This window comes from Nicotiana attenuata, unplaced genomic scaffold, assembly GCF_001879085.1.
Source record: "Nicotiana attenuata strain UT unplaced genomic scaffold, NIATTr2, whole genome shotgun sequence".
Classification (NCBI taxonomy): Eukaryota; Viridiplantae; Streptophyta; class Magnoliopsida; order Solanales; family Solanaceae; genus Nicotiana; species Nicotiana attenuata.
In genome coordinates, this window is record NW_017674734.1 from 60,184 (window position 1) to 77,616 (window position 17,433).

The 17,433-nt window shown below is 36.6% G+C and overlaps 1 protein-coding gene and 1 long non-coding RNA gene across 2 annotated transcripts in view; both read right to left on the reverse strand.

Annotated features, from left to right (window-relative positions):
• Positions 1–1,197: 1,197 nt before the first annotated feature.
• Positions 1,198–3,403, reverse strand: LOC109219195. The gene is made up of 3 exons (XR_002066897.1): positions 2,994–3,403; positions 2,091–2,774; positions 1,198–1,415 (listed from the first exon to the last, which is right to left on the reverse strand). It is a non-coding gene; the product is annotated as an uncharacterized LOC109219195 (long non-coding RNA).
• Positions 3,404–5,648: 2,245 nt separating this feature from the next.
• The window catches only part of LOC109219196, a 19,287-nt gene continuing 7,502 nt past the window's right edge, over positions 5,649–17,433 (reverse strand). The window contains exons 3-13 of the mRNA XM_019383634.1: positions 17,185–17,282; positions 16,664–16,764; positions 16,541–16,582; positions 16,278–16,414; positions 15,769–15,817; positions 15,587–15,689; positions 15,380–15,477; positions 9,413–9,535; positions 8,789–8,838; positions 6,129–6,815; positions 5,649–5,909 (exon numbers count right to left, since the gene is read on the reverse strand). Of these exons, the coding sequence (XP_019239179.1) occupies positions 15,452–15,477; positions 15,587–15,689; positions 15,769–15,817; positions 16,278–16,414; positions 16,541–16,582; positions 16,664–16,764; positions 17,185–17,282 (556 nt within the window). The 3' untranslated portion in view covers positions 5,649–5,909; positions 6,129–6,815; positions 8,789–8,838; positions 9,413–9,535; positions 15,380–15,451. The remainder of the gene's footprint in view (positions 5,910–6,128; positions 6,816–8,788; positions 8,839–9,412; positions 9,536–15,379; positions 15,478–15,586; positions 15,690–15,768; positions 15,818–16,277; positions 16,415–16,540; positions 16,583–16,663; positions 16,765–17,184; positions 17,283–17,433) is intronic.

Genomic DNA, 17,433 nt, shown 5'->3' on the forward strand with positions numbered 1-17,433 from the left:
TTTTAGTAGAATGTGGATAACCAATCAAAGAGATACCTGCAAAAGGAATAAGAATTGACTCATAATTTTTTCTGATATGAAGCAAATCATCTAATGGAATATCATGCTTGAGACCAGCATATGATATACGATTCTAATTCTTACTAAAGCAATATGTGATACTTTCTTAATGGTTCTCGTAAAGATAGCAATAGCCATGGCCAACCAAGCAAAACCAACAAAAAGACCAAAAATTAAAGTAAAATTACAGATACACTAACCTGAGCCAGCAGCTGTAGTGGCTTGGTTGTACTTCTTGTCTAGAATATACCTAGCAGCACAAACGTCCGTAGGGTAGGACGAACGGTACGTACCTACCTAAGGGGGTTAGTTTACCGGGTCGCTTGGCTACAACATACCCATCAAAATCCAATTGCTAGAAAAAACCCGAGATCTCCAAATCTGAAACCTCTCCAATAATCATAATTTTCACTTTATGTCCTACCAAAAGCATGTTCTTTCGACAGGCCTCCACTGTCATACAGGTCCAAAGTACTTTGCATTATTTTCGAAGCCCTAAACTTATTCCTCCTATGAATTATATATGCTTTGGATGGAGAGGAAGTGTATTGGCTGATGGTACCATATGACTCATCCATCTCTAGAAAAAGTGAATTGGATGTTACTTCTTCTGCACGTATCATGAGGTACCCTTGCTATCGAATTCTCTCTACCAAAAAATTTAATTCGGGTAGCAAGCTGAATCAAATTATCTAAGAGAATGCAAGAGCAAGGCAACCTTATCACACCTGCGTAAAAAGTGATATCCAATTTACAATTTTTTTAAAATGGACAAGACGAGTCACATGGTGCCATTAGACAACACAGAGGAACTTCCTCTCACGCAACATCAACCAACGCACGTCTATTGTGATGAAAGAAGAAACAGAGGAGCTTGCTTTTAGTAGAATGTGGATACCAATCAAAGAGATACGTGCAAAAAAATATGAATTGAAGCATAATTTTTTCTGATATGAAGCAAATCATCTAATGGAATATCATGCTTGAGACCGGCATATGATATACGATTCTAATTCTTAATAAAGCAATATGTGATACTTTCTTAATGGTTTTAGTAAAGATAGCAATAGCCACGGCCAACCAAGCAAACCAACAAAAAGCAAAAATTAAAGTAAAATTCAGATCACTAACCTGAGCCAGCAGCTGTATTAGCTTGCATGTACTTCTTGTCTTGAATATACCTAGCAGCACAAACGTCCATGAGCTAGTCTCTATTGTTCCTGGCTTGGCTACAACATACCCGTCAAAATCCAATTGCAAGAAAAAACCCGAGATCTCCAAATCTAAAACCTCTCCAGTAATCATAATTTTCACTTTATGTCCTACCAAAAGCATGTTGTTCCGACAGGCCTCCCCTGTCATATAGTTCCAAAGTACTTTGCATTATTTTCGAAGCCCTAAACTTATTCTTCCTATGAATTATATATGCCTTGGATGGAGAGGAAGTGTATTGGATGATGGTACCATATGACTCATCCATCTCTAGAAAAAGTGAATTGGATGTAACTTCTTCTGCACGTATCATGAGGTACCCTTGCTCTCGAATTCTCTCTACCAAAAAATTTAATTCAGGTAGCAAACTGAACCAAATTATCTAAGAGAATGCAAGAGCAAGGCAACCTTATCACACCTGCGTAAGAAGTGACATCCAATTTACATTTTTTTTAAAATGGACAAGACGAGTCACATGATGCCATAAGACAACACATTGGAACTTCCTCTCATGCAACATTAACCAACACACGTCTATTGTTATGCAAGAAGAAACAGAGTAGCTTGCTTTTAGTAGAATGTGGATAACCAATCAAAGAGATACCTAGGAATATGAAGTGAATCATAATTTTTTCTGATATGAAGCAAATCATCTAATGGAATATCATGCTTGAGACCAGCATATGATATACGATTCTAATTCTTAATAAAGCAATATGTGATACTTTCTTAATGGTGTTAGTAAAGATAGCAATAGCCATGGCCAACCAAGCAAACCAACAAAAAGCAAAAATTAAAGTAAAATTCAGATCACTAACCTGAGCCGGCAGCTGTAGTGGCTTGCATGTACTTCTTGTCTTGAATATACCAAGCAGCACAAACGTCCATGAGCTAGACTCTATTGTTCCTGGCTTGGCTACAACATACCCGTCAAAATCCAATTGCAAGAAAAAACCCGAGATCTCCAAATTTGAAACCTCTCCAATAATCATAATTTCACTTTATGTCCTACCAAAAGCATGTTCTTCCTACAGGCCTCCTCTGTCATACAGATCCAAAGTACTTTGCATCATATTCGAAGCCCTGAATCTATTCCTCCTATGAATTATATATGCTTTGGATGGAGAGGAAGTGTATTGGCTGATGGTACCATATGACTCATCCATCTCTAGAAAAAGTGAATTGGATGTTACTTCTTCTGCACGTATCATGAGGTACCCTTGCTCTCGAATTCTCTCTACCAAAAAATTTAATTTAGGTAGCAAGCTGAATCAAATTATCTAAGAGAATGCAAGAGCAAGGCAACCTTATCACACCTGCGTAAGAAGTGACATCCAATTTACAATTTTTTTAAAATGGACAAAACGAGTCACATGATGCCATTAGACAACACAGAGAAACTTCCTCTCATGCAACATTAACCAACGCACGTCTATTGTGATGCAAGAAGAAACAGAGGAGCTTGCTTTTAGTAGAATGTGGATAACCAATCAAAGAGATACCTGCAAAAGGAATAAGAATTGAATCATAATTTTTTCTGATATGAAGCAAATCATCTAATGGAATATCATGCTTGAGACCAGCATATGATATACGATTCTAATTCTTACTAAAACAATATGTGATACTTTCTTAATAGTTTTAGTAAAGATAGCAATAGCCATGGCCAACCAACCAAACCAACAAAAAGCAAAAATTAAAGTAAAATTCAGATCACTAACCTGAGCCAGCAGCTGTAGTGGCTTGGTTGTACTTCTTGTCTAGAATATACCTAGCAGCACAAACGTCCATGAGCTAGTCTCTATTGTTCCTCGCTTGGCTACAACATACCCATCAAAATCCAATTGCTAGAAAAAACCCGAGATCTCCAAATCTGAAACCTCTCCAGTAATCATAATTTTCACTTTATGTCCTACCAAAAGCATGTTCTTTCGACAGGCCTCCACTGTCATACAGGTCCAAAGTACTTTGCATTATTTTCGAAGCCCTAAACTTATTCCTCCTATGAATTATATATGCTTTGGATGGAGAGGAAGTGTATTGGCTGATGGTACCATATGACTCATCCATCTCTAGAAAAAGTGAATTGGATGTTACTTCTTCTGCACGTATCATGAGGTACCCTTGCTCTCGAATTCTCTCTACCATAAAATTTAATTCAGGTAGCAAGCTAAATCAAATTATCTAAGAGAATGCAAGAGCAAGGCAACCTTATCACACCTGCGTAAGAAGTGACATCCAGTTTACAATTTGTTTAAAATGGACAAGACGAGTCACATCATGTCATTAGACAACACAGAGGAACTTCATCTCATGCAACATCAACCAACACAGGTCTATTGTGATGCAAGAAGAAACAGAGGAGCTTGATTTTAGTAGAATGTGGATAACCAATCAAAGAGATAACTGCAAAAGGAATAAGAATTGAATCATAATTTTTTCTGATACGAAGCAAATCATCTAATGGAATATCATGTTTGAGACCAGCATATGATATACGATTCTAATTCTTACTAAAGCAATATGTGATACTTTCTTAATGGTTCTAGTAAAGATAGCAATAGCCATGGCCAACCAAGCAAACCAACAAAAAGCAAAAATTAAAGTAAAATTCAGATCACTAACCTGAGCCAGCAGCTGTATTGGCTTGCTTGTACTTCTTGTCTAGAATATACCTAGCAGCACAAACGTCCATGCGCTAGTCTCTATTGTTCCTGGCTTGGCTATAACATACACGTCAAAACCCAATTGCAAGAAAAAACCCGAGATCTCCAAATTCGAAACCTCTCCAGTAATCATAATTTTCACTTCATTTCCTACCAAAAGCATGTTCTTCCTACAGGCCTCCTGTGTCATACAGTTCCGAAGTACTTTGCATTATATTCGAAGCCCTGAAACTATTCCTCCTATGAATTATATATGTTTTGGATGGAGAGGAAGTGTATTGGCTGATGGTACCATATGACTCATCCATCTCTAGAAAAAGTGAATTGGATGTTACTTCTTCTGCACGTATCATGAGGTACCCTTGCTCTCGAATTCTCTCTACCAAAAAATTTAATTCAGGTAGCAAGCTAAATCAAATTATCTAAGAGAATGCAAGAGCAAGGCAACCTTATCACACCTGCGTAAGAAGTGGCATCCAATTTACAATATTTTTTAAAATGGACAAGATGAGTCACATGATGCCATTAGACAACACGGAGGAACTTCTCTTATGCAACATCAACCAACACACGTCTATTGGGATGAAAGAAGAAACAGAGGAGCTTGCTTTTAGTAGAATGTGGATAACCAATCAAAGAGATGCCTGCAAAAGGAATAAGAATTGAAGCATAATTTTTTCCGATATGAAGCAAATCATCTGATGGAATATCATGCTTGAGACAAGCATATGATACGATTTTAATTCTTAATAAAGCAATATGTGATACTTTCTTAATGGTTTTAGTAAAGATGGCATAGCATGCACAGCAACATAAAGAAAATAAGAAATTACAGATCACTTGAGCCAGCAGCTGTAGTGGCTTGCCTGTACTTCTTGTCTTGAATATATCTAGCAGCACAAACGTCCATGAGCTAGTCTCTATTGTTTCTGGCTTGGCTACAACATACCCGTCAAAATCCAATTGCAAGAAAAAACATGAGATCTCCAAATCTGAAACCTCTCCAGTAATCATAATTTTCACTTTATGTCCTACCAAAAGCCTGTTCTTCCGACAGTCCTCCTCTGTCATACAGTTCCAAAGTACTTTGCATTATTCCAATTGAAAGAAAAAACCTGAGATCTCCAAATCTGAAACCTCTCTAGTAATCATAATTTTCACTTTATGTCCTACCAAAAGACTGTTCTTCCGACAGGCCTCCTCTGTCATACAGTTCCAAAGTTCTTTGCATTATATTCGAAGCCCTAAACTTATTCCTCCTATGAATTATATATGCTTTGGATGGAGAGGAAGTGTATTGGCTGATGGTACTATATGACTCATCCATCTCTAGAAAAAGTGAACTGGATGTTACTTCTTCTGCACGTATCATGAGGTACCCTTGCTTTCGAATTCTCTCTACCAAAAAATTTAGAGCCTGTTTGGACATAAAATATTTTTTCCTTTTTTCCAAAAGAATTTCACTTTTTTTCGAAATCAGCGTTTGTTCATAAAACTTTCCATTTTCACTTGAAGATGCATTTTGAAAATTTTCGAAAATTATAAAAACTCCAAAAAGCTTTTTTCAAAATTTTCACTTAAATCACTCACAAAAATTTAAAAACAACCCAAACTAAATTTTATGTCCAAACACAACTCTAAATTTCAAATATCATTTTCACTTGAAAAAATTTTCGCCATTTTTTGGAATTTTACAATTTTTATGTCCAAACGCCTACTTAATTCAGGTAGCAAGCTGAATCAAATTATCTAAGAGAATGCAAGAGCAAGGCAACCTTATCACACCTGCGTAAGAAGTGACATCCAATTTACAATTTTTTTAAAATGGACAAGACGAGTCACATGATGCCATTAGACAACACAGAGGAACTTCCTCTCATGCAACATCAACCAACAAACGTCTATTGTGATGAAAGAAGAAACAGAGGAGTTTGCTTTTAGTAGAGTGTTGATAACCAATCAAAGAGATGCCTGCAAAAGGAATAAGAATTGAAGCATAATTTATTCTGATATGAAGCAAATCATCTGATGGAATATCATGCTTGAGACCAGCATATGATATACGATTCTAATTCTTAATAAAGCAATATGTGATACTTTCTTAATGGTCTTAGTAAAGATAGCAATAGCCATGGCCAACCAAGCAAACCAACAAAAAGGAAAAATTAAAGTAAAATTCAGATCACTAACCTGAGCCAGCAGCTGTAGTGGCTTGCCTGTACTTCTTGTCTTGAATATACCTAGCAGCACAAACGTCCATGGGCTAGTCTCTATTGTTCCTGGCTTGGCTACAACATACCCGTCAAAATCCAATTGCAAGAAAAAACCCGAGATCTCCAAATCTGAAACCTCTCCAGTAATCATAGTTTTGCGCTTTATGTCCTACCAAAAGCCTGTTCTTCCGACAGGCCTCCTTTGTCATACAATTCCAAAGTACTTTGCATTATTTTCGAAGCCCTAAACTCATTCCTCCAATGAATTATATATGCTTTGGACGGAGAGGAAGTGTATTGGCTGATGGTACCATATGACTCATCCATCTCTAGAAAAAGTGAATTGGATGTCACTTCTTCTGCACGTATCATGAGGTAGCCTTGCTATCGAATTCTCTCTACCAAAAAATTTAATTCAGGTAGCAAGCTGAATCAAATTATCTAAGAGAATGCAAGAGCAAGGAAACCTTATCACACATGCGTAAGAAGTGACATCCAATTTACAATTTTTTTTAAATGGACAAGACAAGTCACATGATGCCATTAAGACAACATAGAGGAACTTCCTCCCATGCAACACCAACCAACACACTTCTGATGTGATGAAAGAAGAAACAGAGGAGCTTGCTTTTAGTAGAATGTGGATAACCAATCAAAGAGATGCCTGCAAAAGGAATAAGAACTGAAGCATATATGAAGCAAATCATCTGATGGAATATCATGCTTGAGACCTGCATATGATATACGATTCTAATTCTTAATAAAGCAATATGTGATACTTTCTTAATGGTTATAATAAAGATAGAACAGGAGCTCCTTTTAATAATTATTTTAAATACCCTATAACAAAGCTCTTGAATCATAGGAGACTAGACACAAAAATAAGAGCCTCAAGAATTCAGAAGTTTAAGTATCACCAAGCAGCTGCTCAATCCTGAGGAAGAAAAAATAGAAGAAGAGATAGTGAGATGTTTCCCTTCAATGTATAAATCTGTAGGCAGGATGTTCCCCGTGCAATCAATAAAATTACTTATTTTCCTTTCTCCTTTGCTACTAGGTAAGTAAGGAATTTCTATTAGTGCATGACCTTAAGTTGCATTGGTTGTGTCATGTGTGACGTCCGCCAATGATGGATCATCGTTGTTCATTACTTTAGACTTCCTAGGTTTGCCCCTTCCCTCTTATTAGCCATATAGGTTTGGAACCCTATACAATGGGCTGCTTGCCACTTCGTCAATAAAATTATCAAAATTCGCTTCTCCCTTTTTCTCCCTTCTTTATAATTAGAAAGAAGAAAGAAGGACAAGGGAATCTCATCTAAAGACATGGAATAAGAAACGATCCTATTGATGTAGATTCCGTAACTTTTCCAAAAATAGTAAGTTCTGACACATTTGGGATTTTTTGGAAATTAAAACCAGATACTAATTCATGAGCTGGCATGTATAGAATCAAAAATAAGATATTGTCAGATGTGATTGAAAATCTCGATATAGGTATTCGGATTAGAATCATAAGGTGTAAATCATTATTTTTAGTCTGCCAATCACTAGGGGTTTAAAGCTGTTTATGCTGAAATCTTATGCAAATCTTTACTTTGATGAATTTTACTTCTTTCCTGCATAAGGCTCTCTCACATTTTTTAATTAAAGTTTTAAACTTAATTTCTTACTTAAATAGCGACGATTCATGCACAAAGTTGCAGAAAATCTCAAAGACCAGAATTTTCTAAAAATGAATTCATGCTCCATGTCAAAACTAAAATAAGAGCTTTTTTGGTAGGATCAGTCGATCACCAGGAACAAACTGATTGCTAATAAGCATTCAAGTTACTCCTGCATCTTTTCCGCTTAAATCGGAATGAGATATAAGCATATCCAATATTTGAGCTTCCACTTTAGGTAAAATATCCTGTAGGATTTAGTATTTGACAGTTGTTCTATTATTTGGTACTATTAAACGAGGCTAGACAATTGACAGTCAATGACATCAGAAACAGAACCAACTTTCCGAGAAGAAATGAACAGAATGATACCAAAAAATTGAAACTAAATATGCATATACAATAACTACTATGCCTCAATCACACACAATTTTGGGTTGGCTATAGGAATCCTCACTGAATTCTCCATTTTGTCAACTCATGTCATCATCATACCAAACAAAAATAGAAGTGAAAATTAACTTAAATATATATAAATAATATTAAGATTGAAAGCTCTCTATATTTTTACTGGCATATACATCGATGATAAGGTCAAAATACTCCTAGGAAAAACCAATAGGTTCAATAATAGTGAATGATAATGAAAGTTCTCTATATTTTTACTAGCATATACATCTATGATAAGGTCAAAATACTCCTAGGAAAAACTGATAGGTTCAAAATCAACGTACTAACATGACTAAAACCTATTCCCAACTAGTAGATATCACCTATGTTGAATCTTTTTATTCCATTATGTCCTATCTTTAGCTAAGTCAGAATTTATTCCAAAAATTGGTAGGTTTTCGAGACAATTTCCTTCCATGTGATTCTTGTCCCGTTTTAAGTTTTAACACCTTCGTTCACCAAAAAAGTAAACATGCACATAATGTTAACTTTTTCCTTTGATGTGAAAAATTCAGAGCACTTACCGCTGACAGCCAAACTTGATTAGATACTTGTTGGGCAGCTTTGTTTTTCCCTGGAGGCACAACGGAAGGACAAATCAATAGGAAGTACAACAAGAAATAAATAAAAAATCATAAAGAACACATAAATGCCTCCACCAATATTTAACTAAATAAAGTAGCATGAATCTACTGAACTGCTGGTTCAAATTCATCAGTTGTATGATCTAGACCTTAAGAGATTTAATATATCATATGTGTGATCATTGCAAGGAAATTTAATGGCAGCTCTTGTGATGCTAATTGATGAGAAAAATCTTCAAAATGAAACTGTAGATAATATACAGAAATGGAAGGTGATTCGCAGCTCCATAAAGCAAGCCAGTGGAAAATATGTGCATATTCTAAGTATCAACTTCAGAATCAAAGGATAAAGAGATGCAGAGGGGACAGAGGAGATGACCAATTTTCAGCTCCTAATAACCACAGTTCTTCACTCATAAGATAATAAAGTAAGTGGTATTCTATTATTAGACCAGATCTTGTCTCAAAGTTGAAGCAATTGCCAATTTAAACATACAGAAAGGCATATATACACATGGATTGCTCGCTCTCTCTTTTTTCTTCTTCTGGTGCTGAGGCATTTACCTGAACAGTTGTATAGATTTTGTGGATTTCTAAGATGAAATCCATGTTGTATAGTTCTTTTTTCCCAGGATGCCACTTGTATAATGATTTGACAACAGTGAATTATATAACATTTGCTAGCACCTATCAAAAATGAAAAGAAGCTTATTAGAATTCTCAGTATAACTGAGGGATTTTTATGAAGAATTACACAGCCAGCACGGAAACAGGTCATTTCCAGTTCATTTAAGATTTTATACGTGATATAAATTTAATAACAAAAATGGAAGAATTAATTTTTTTTCCCTGGTAGGATGCAGTAGTAATTTTTTTATGAAAAAAAATCCACCCTGTGGTGGCGAGGGGTGAGACAGACCACAAGATACGCATGAAAACATTACCACACAACTCCAAGAGGTTTCAATTGCACAAGTTTTATTAAGTCATGTCAACCAGAAAGTTTTTAAGTCACTGGTGATTCATGGACTTAAAGAGTAAACTCTTTTACATGCTAAGCTCATACTTAAATCTACAACAAATTCTTGTCCTTCATGGGCAAATCTATCAGAAGGAAGATTAGTTTCAGTTTCTACTTTTGCTTCTTAAGTCAAACTGGAATTTGTGCCTAACGGGATCCCGGCTGTCATCGATCCATTTCTGGCCACACAAGGTTAAGCTCCTGGAGAGGACTATCTCACTTGACTAGAAGAGCAAAGGGCAGAACACATCTCTTTTTTATTTGCTAATTCTTGTTTGACTTTCTCTCTTCCTAATAAATGAATAGCACTTACTAAGAAAATAGATGATCTGGTATATAATTTGTATGAATTTCCATAAAGTCAACAAACAGGATAGCCATTTTGCGCAGGTGGTCTCTTAGTCCTAATATGTTGGTCTAAGATTTTACAACTTGATTTCACGACTTATGAACATCACAAATTATAACACAGGAGCCATTCATAATGCAGCAGCTAAGTTTTATGAGGCTAAGTGATACATTTACAAGTATGCAATGACCACAGCGCGCCCATGTGAACCTACAATCCTAATTGCTTACCATGTGATCCTAAATAGTGACAATTGACAAACCGCTTCCCTGGAATACTTCCTCAGAGAACCAAAGTCGACATCATGCTAGCTGTTAAGGGCCTATAGTCTCTACCAACTATGTTAACCACAGTTTAAGAAACTCAATTATGCAACTTAGGGAGGTCCTAGAAACAATGATAAAAGACAGTTTTTACCATACCCAAATACATTTATCATGGTGAGGTACATTTATCACGGTGGAATGACTAACAAGTTTATCACATAAACACGACAACATAATACGTCGTAACTATTATGAGAAGATTATCCTATTTTATAATGCTGGTGTCCAGGTCAGCTTGCGACACCTTGCCTAATCCACTGGGAACCAACTATCTCCCACCAGCATCACTAAGACTTCAGTAAATGAGAAAAATCACCTAGCATCTTTTTTGTCTCCGTTGGAATTTGAATTCTAGCCGTGGAAACAGCCTCTTGCAGAAGCAGGGTAAAGCTGCGTACAATAGACCCTTGTCGTCTTGCCCTTCCTCGAACTCCGCACATAGTGGAAGCTTAGTGCACCGGGCCGCCCTTTTTGGAATTTGAATTCTGGTCTTCAATGATTTTCACCACACTATATTGACCGCTGACCATACCCTTAGGTGCAGAAATTACAAAAGCATAATGTTGCTTGATTTTCATATAATAGATCTAAATGTTTAATATCTTTAGCATCCAAGGGTGTGGCCTAGTGGTCAACGAAGTGGTTTACGAACCATGAGGTCTCAAGTTCAAATTCTAATAGAGGCAAAAATACTAGGTGATTTCTTCCGATCCCCAAGCCTTGATGGATAGAATTATTCGATACTTGTGTTGGTGGGAGCTAGCAGGTACCCCAAGGATTTAGTCGAGGTGCACGCAAGCCTCCGGACACCACGTTTATAAATAAAAAAAATTAATATATTTACTTCTAGGAAATATTATAATGTGGTAACTCGGAAATTCATGCTTTTTAACCTTAAGGAGCAGTAGAAGCTTTAGTTCTTCTAGATGTCGTAAATTATCTTTTTATGAGAGACATGCTTAGTAAGAGCATTTGACCAATGAAAAAATTCTTTTAGCCCCAAACTTCTACCACTACGGTCTCAATCTCACTAATCAAAACTAATGTCATGAATACTTTCCTTTTCGTTTAGTCCAAACTAATAAATCATTAATGTGTGAATGTATTATTTCTTATAGGATTTGCAAATATAATCAAGAAAGTAGGATTAGGAAACTTCATGACAGTCATGGAAAGTCATACTTGCTATTAACACCAAATTTTCATAAACATTGCACACTAAACACTCATTCAATAGAAAATAGAATGAAATTGGAGTCTTTATTGTTTAAGTATTTATGACGACTTGAAGAATTGGGATGAAAAATGTTCAACTTCACAATGTATATCTTTACTTTAATGCTCTATCTTATTGCAGTTATTAGAGAAAGACAAAGGAAGTCACAAATGGAATATACCTATTTAATTATGACTTCCTCTGATGCTACTTGTACCGGGTCGGACGCCCTCTAGTCATAACTTGCTGAAATTGGAATGACCTAGATAGAAGGGTTTTGGACCTAAGTTGCTCGGACTCTTCACTTACAGTGGCGCACCCGTGTCGACACTACGTGGGTATGGGCGCAGGTGTGGGTGTGTGATCCGTACCAAATCTGGTCAACCGATTTTGAGTACTTTGACCAAAGTCGACGGAGAAATTCGGGACATATGCAATGATTTTTGAAATCAAAACAGAAGTTAGGGTGAAATTTAAGAAAATGAAATACTTTGTATACAGAAATTTTTATATCAGTCATTTTCCTTTTATCTCCTCCTCGGATACTCCTCTTGACCAAGATTTTTTCCTTCTTATAATACCTTTTAAGTTTTTCACATAATGTCTCATAATTTAGATATATCTTTATAGTTCTATTTTTAGATATGTGAATTATTTTTAGCCAAATCCACACACCCGTATCCGTACCTGGATCTGTACTCCCCGTTTCTTATAATTTAGATCATGAAGGATCCGACCTCTAGATCCGCACCCGTATCGGACACCCGCACCTGAGTCCGAGCAACTTAGTTTTGGACTACTTGCAAAGACAACGAGTAGTTTAAAATATGTTAGCTTTAGGAAGCTACTTGAAGAATATAGAAGTCGATCAAGGTAAAGAAAGATGGCTTTCAAACATGTTATGTTATGATGGCAAGATCAGCTGAGTCTCAATAGTATTATAAAAAGTCATCGCTTCGCCACTTAGAACGACGAAATAGTGCGAAGCGAGGAGTTATCGCTTCGTGGGTGAAGCCATGCGCTTCACAGAAGTGTGCGCTTCAAATAATGATGCGCGAAATCATTGTAACGAGATGCGGTCCATTTTTTGACTCAACTATGAGGAGTTCGATTAATATCAACGTTATTATAGTACTAATTTATACATGTTTGGTATTTTTTTAGTTTTCTGTAACTAGTGCACTTTACTTCAAAGAAGCATGCGCATCACTTCTCGCTTTTCGCTTCAAACATCATCAAACTTGTTGCTTTTTTGTGCTTTTCGATTTTATAAGCACTAGAGCCTCATGGTTTAAGCTTGATTGACAGTGAGATCACTACTTGAACAGTGATGAAAGTGGGACACTCTGATTGGTGTTTTCATATGGAAGGCTTCAAGATTAAAAGGCATCGAGCTAAGTCCTGACTCGACGAATCTGAAATAATTCTTGAATGACACTCAAGGTTCCTCTTTAAGTGGATTTCTTCCTTTTCTCTTTGATCATCCAATGAGAAAAGGTAGTGAAGTAAATTCCTAATACTTGATAATACAAAACTTAAGTATTTGGTCTTTGTTTTCCGAGCTTAAAAGGGGATAGACTAGTAGGTGTTATGGAATTCAAAAGCAATTGAACTACCATTCGTTTTCCCTTTACCAACTCAGGGATCCCCTTCCTCTTTTACCCTACCCCCTATTCACCAAATGATGCACCGGGAGGATGTATTCCCCTGAATATCGCAATGCAGAAACTTTCCTGAATCTATGCACTCTATTCTTACGGCACAGTCTCAACAGAACAAACAGAAACAAAAGCGTCATATTTAACTTCGTGGAACGACGTAACACACCTTTCAGGTACCAATTGTGGTCCCCCAACTCAATCTCCAATACCAATCTTCCTTCATCCACGTGGCTCAAAATGCATGACTCTTTGGCCATTAACTTTAAATGTTCTACTCCCGTTCCCTTTACCAACTCAGGGATCCCCTTCCTCTTTTACCCTACCCCCTATTCACCAAATGATGCACCGGGAGGATGTATTCCCCTGAATATCGCAATGCAGAAACTTTCCTGAATCTATGCACTCTACTCTTACGGCACAGTCTCAGCAGAACAAACAGAAACAAAAGCGTCATATTTAACTTCGTGGAACGACTTAACACACCTTTCAGGTACCAATTGTGGTCCCCCAACTCAATCTCCAATACCAATCTTCCTTCATCCACGTGGCTCAAATAATGCATGACTCTTTGGCATTGACTTTAAATGTTCTACTCCCGTCATCAACTCCTAATTCTATAGAACCAAAGGGGTAGACATTCACCACCTTGAATGATCTGGATCATTTGGACTTAGGTTTGCCCGCGAACAACTTTAGTCTGGAGTTGTATAGAAGAACCATGTCCCCGGGTAAAACTCTCTATTCAAGATCTTCTTGTCATAACGATATTTATTATAGCATATCTTTTAGCCGAGGGTCTTTCGGAAACAGCCTCTCTACTCCTTCGGGGTAGAGGTAAGGTATGCGTACACACTACCCTCCCCGGACCCCACTAGTGGGATTTTACTGGGTTGTTGTTGTTGTTGTTGTTTTAGCTGCATATCTTTACAGGAAAAGAGAACAGAATGCTGTTCTGTTTTTATCATTTTGACAGTAATGATAAAAACATTTCTATTATTAGAGAATCTTTACAGGAACGCAATCTTTTATATAAGCCTAAAAAATGGACTTGAATACAAGTACCATGAACATAATGTTCTTTCAAGCATCGATGATCAAGTTCATTAATATTATTTGGAGTCTTATCCTCAAAAGCTTAACTACCATAAGTATAATGTTACTTCAAGCATCAACGATAAGGTTGCTAATATGAATACCAAATATAATCCTCAAAAGCTTAACTAAGTCAATGACCATGCATTTTATCAACTTCTTTGCTATTGGTCAATGTAAGAGAATTCCCTAATAGAACCATTATCACCTCATACAGACCATTCTCAGTGGACACTCGCACTTCTACGTCAACATAGGAGATCAAGGAAACTTGTGATACAACAAACTTAGGACCAAATATAGTGTTGTATATAACATTGTATTATCACCATCACCAACTCAGCATTCTATATTACATTGTTCTAGATGTAACACAGTTGCCTGTGACCTTATCTGAATCACTCATGCCTGAAGCCATTGATGTTATGATTTCTTCACTGTCAAAACCTAAACCCTCTTTGCTACCTCTAAATGTATTAGCAGCTTAACGTTAACCATCAAGACACTGCACCTTAAATCTCTGTGTTGATTAACAAAATGCAAGAGACTGCATATAGTGTCATTTTTCCTATTTGTAGAAAAAGTTTCAAAATGCTTCTTGAAGAACTATTTCTCCCAAATTTTTGTGTTGATTAACTAGCATGCAACAGCTATTTGGTAATTGGGAGAAAGAAACAACATGTAATATTTGTATCAGAACTTATTCCACCCATGACCGAGTACTCAAGAGTAAAACTTGGATAACAAGAAAAGTCAAATGCTTAACATGATAAAGAAGTAACGAAATTCATCTGTCTCTTCTCATGGATAAAGCCTACATGTACTCTATAATAGCTAATGAATTATAAGCTTTCTGAAGTGATCACCTTCTTCACGCAATGCCAAGAGGAAGATCAGAAAATCGCGAGATCTTGATTTGATTAGGGAGCTTGCTGCATCTAGGAGCAGGAGCCGGTGGAAGAGCCTGATAGGAGAGCAGCAGAGGATCTGGTATGAGTTTCCACTAAAACAGAAAACTTCCTTAACATTTTAATATCTGAATACGAAATATTTGAAACCAGATATAGACAAACCAGCATCAGAAGATCCAGTTGTAGGAAGCAAAGCTTTTGTAGGGCCACAGTGATTTGGATCCATCTGCTTGGTTCTTCCAAAGTAAATACCACTTGTCTCATCCTATCAGAAATGAAATCTTGTCAGTTACGTCACAACTTTATTGAAAAAGTTCACTGTTGTTAGGGAAATGTAAACATACTCTGGCCTCCCACTGTTGAGGCATATTTGGCATTTGCTGCACCGGGGGGCTGTATGACATCAATGTACATCAAAAGGAATTAGAAATCTTCTGATTTGCCAACTTCAACAACTAAAATGATGCTTTCGCTACACAACTTCTTAGCAATAACTAGTTATCGTAGAAAGGCTATATCACGTTCGCTACTAAGCAATTGATCTCAAGTTACTAGACTGAAGGGCATGTAACAACAGCAGCCTCTTGCAAGAAACACGGAGATTAGGATACATCCAATGTAACGGTCATAACTCATAACCTCGTTGCAAAACCCAACGGGGGCATAATTTTGCCCAATTAATCTCATTCCATTCCCTTAGTAACAAAAAAACAAAAATTTCACGAACAAGCAGAACAGATACAACATGGCCCCAAGCTCTTTCCATGCACATTTAAGTGAATAAGGCAAACACTGTAAAATAAATTAAGTGCAGAAAAGTTAATCCGAATTAGGAATAAACAAAAAATGTTACCTAGAAGCGGTTGCAGATGGCACCCTGTGACTCGCATCGTCCACCTCAAGAATTCGTAACTTGGACGTCACTTCTTCATCAGGCAACACAAGGTTGCCTTGCTCTTGTATTTTTATCTTAGAGTCAGGATTAAAGCCCTGCATCGCAAGAGATATATTAGGTGCCATATAGTTAGGATAAAATGGTGGCATCACAAGGGAGATATTAGAATCCATAAAATTAGGACCAAAAGATTGCAAAGTTAGGAGAAAATGATGGCATACAGAAGGGATATAAGGTACCGCATTGTCCATAGTCCGTGGAACCTGAAAATTTAAAAAATCATGCATTCAGATTATAATTGTCACAGAAAAAATGAATTCAACTTAGAAAAGTTTAGCTAACACCTCAGCATAGGGCTCTTGGGCCTGCTCGGCCTGATTAGAGTTGAATATATCATAGAATACATCCCACCACTCAGCTAGAAATCCCCCAGGACAATTGACAGCTGAAACATATCCCACAATAAAATAATGGTACATTAAATAAAATGATCAGTCACTTTGTGGTGCATATTTCTCTAAAATAAACAAGCAATTAATACAGTTTTAGAAACATGAAAAGCGTCTTACCATAAACAATTGAATTAGTCTATTATTCCCTCCATTTTCTATTTTATATACTACTCTTTTTCTTAAGAGTAACACGGTCATCAATCATGGGTTCACATTCCAAATTAAGCATAAGCATTGAGAACCTTTAATGAATAATGCTCACTATTAAAGCACCATTAAAAATCAGTTTCAACCCTACTACCTGGTATTTAAATGGAGAAAGATAGAGAGGCCCATTATCCACCGACTTACAAACCTTGCACCATTGGTCCTCGGGAATTTCTCCGTAATAAAAACAAAAAAAAAACATTTACCAGCTTGTCCCGGATTAACATTAGCTTCCCTGGCCAATGCCTCAGCTGTCGTATTCATGCCCTTCTTAACCAAGTAATCATGGATGTAGACGTCAAGCCTGAAAATTGCCCACACATCAAGAAGAAAAGGAAAAGTGAGTCATATAAATTTGTTTGGTATGATGTAAGCTGTTTTCCCTAAACTATTTTCTTGATGAAGCCGTCTTCGAATATTTAGTTATCTTAAAATGTGAAAATATTTCTTTTTAA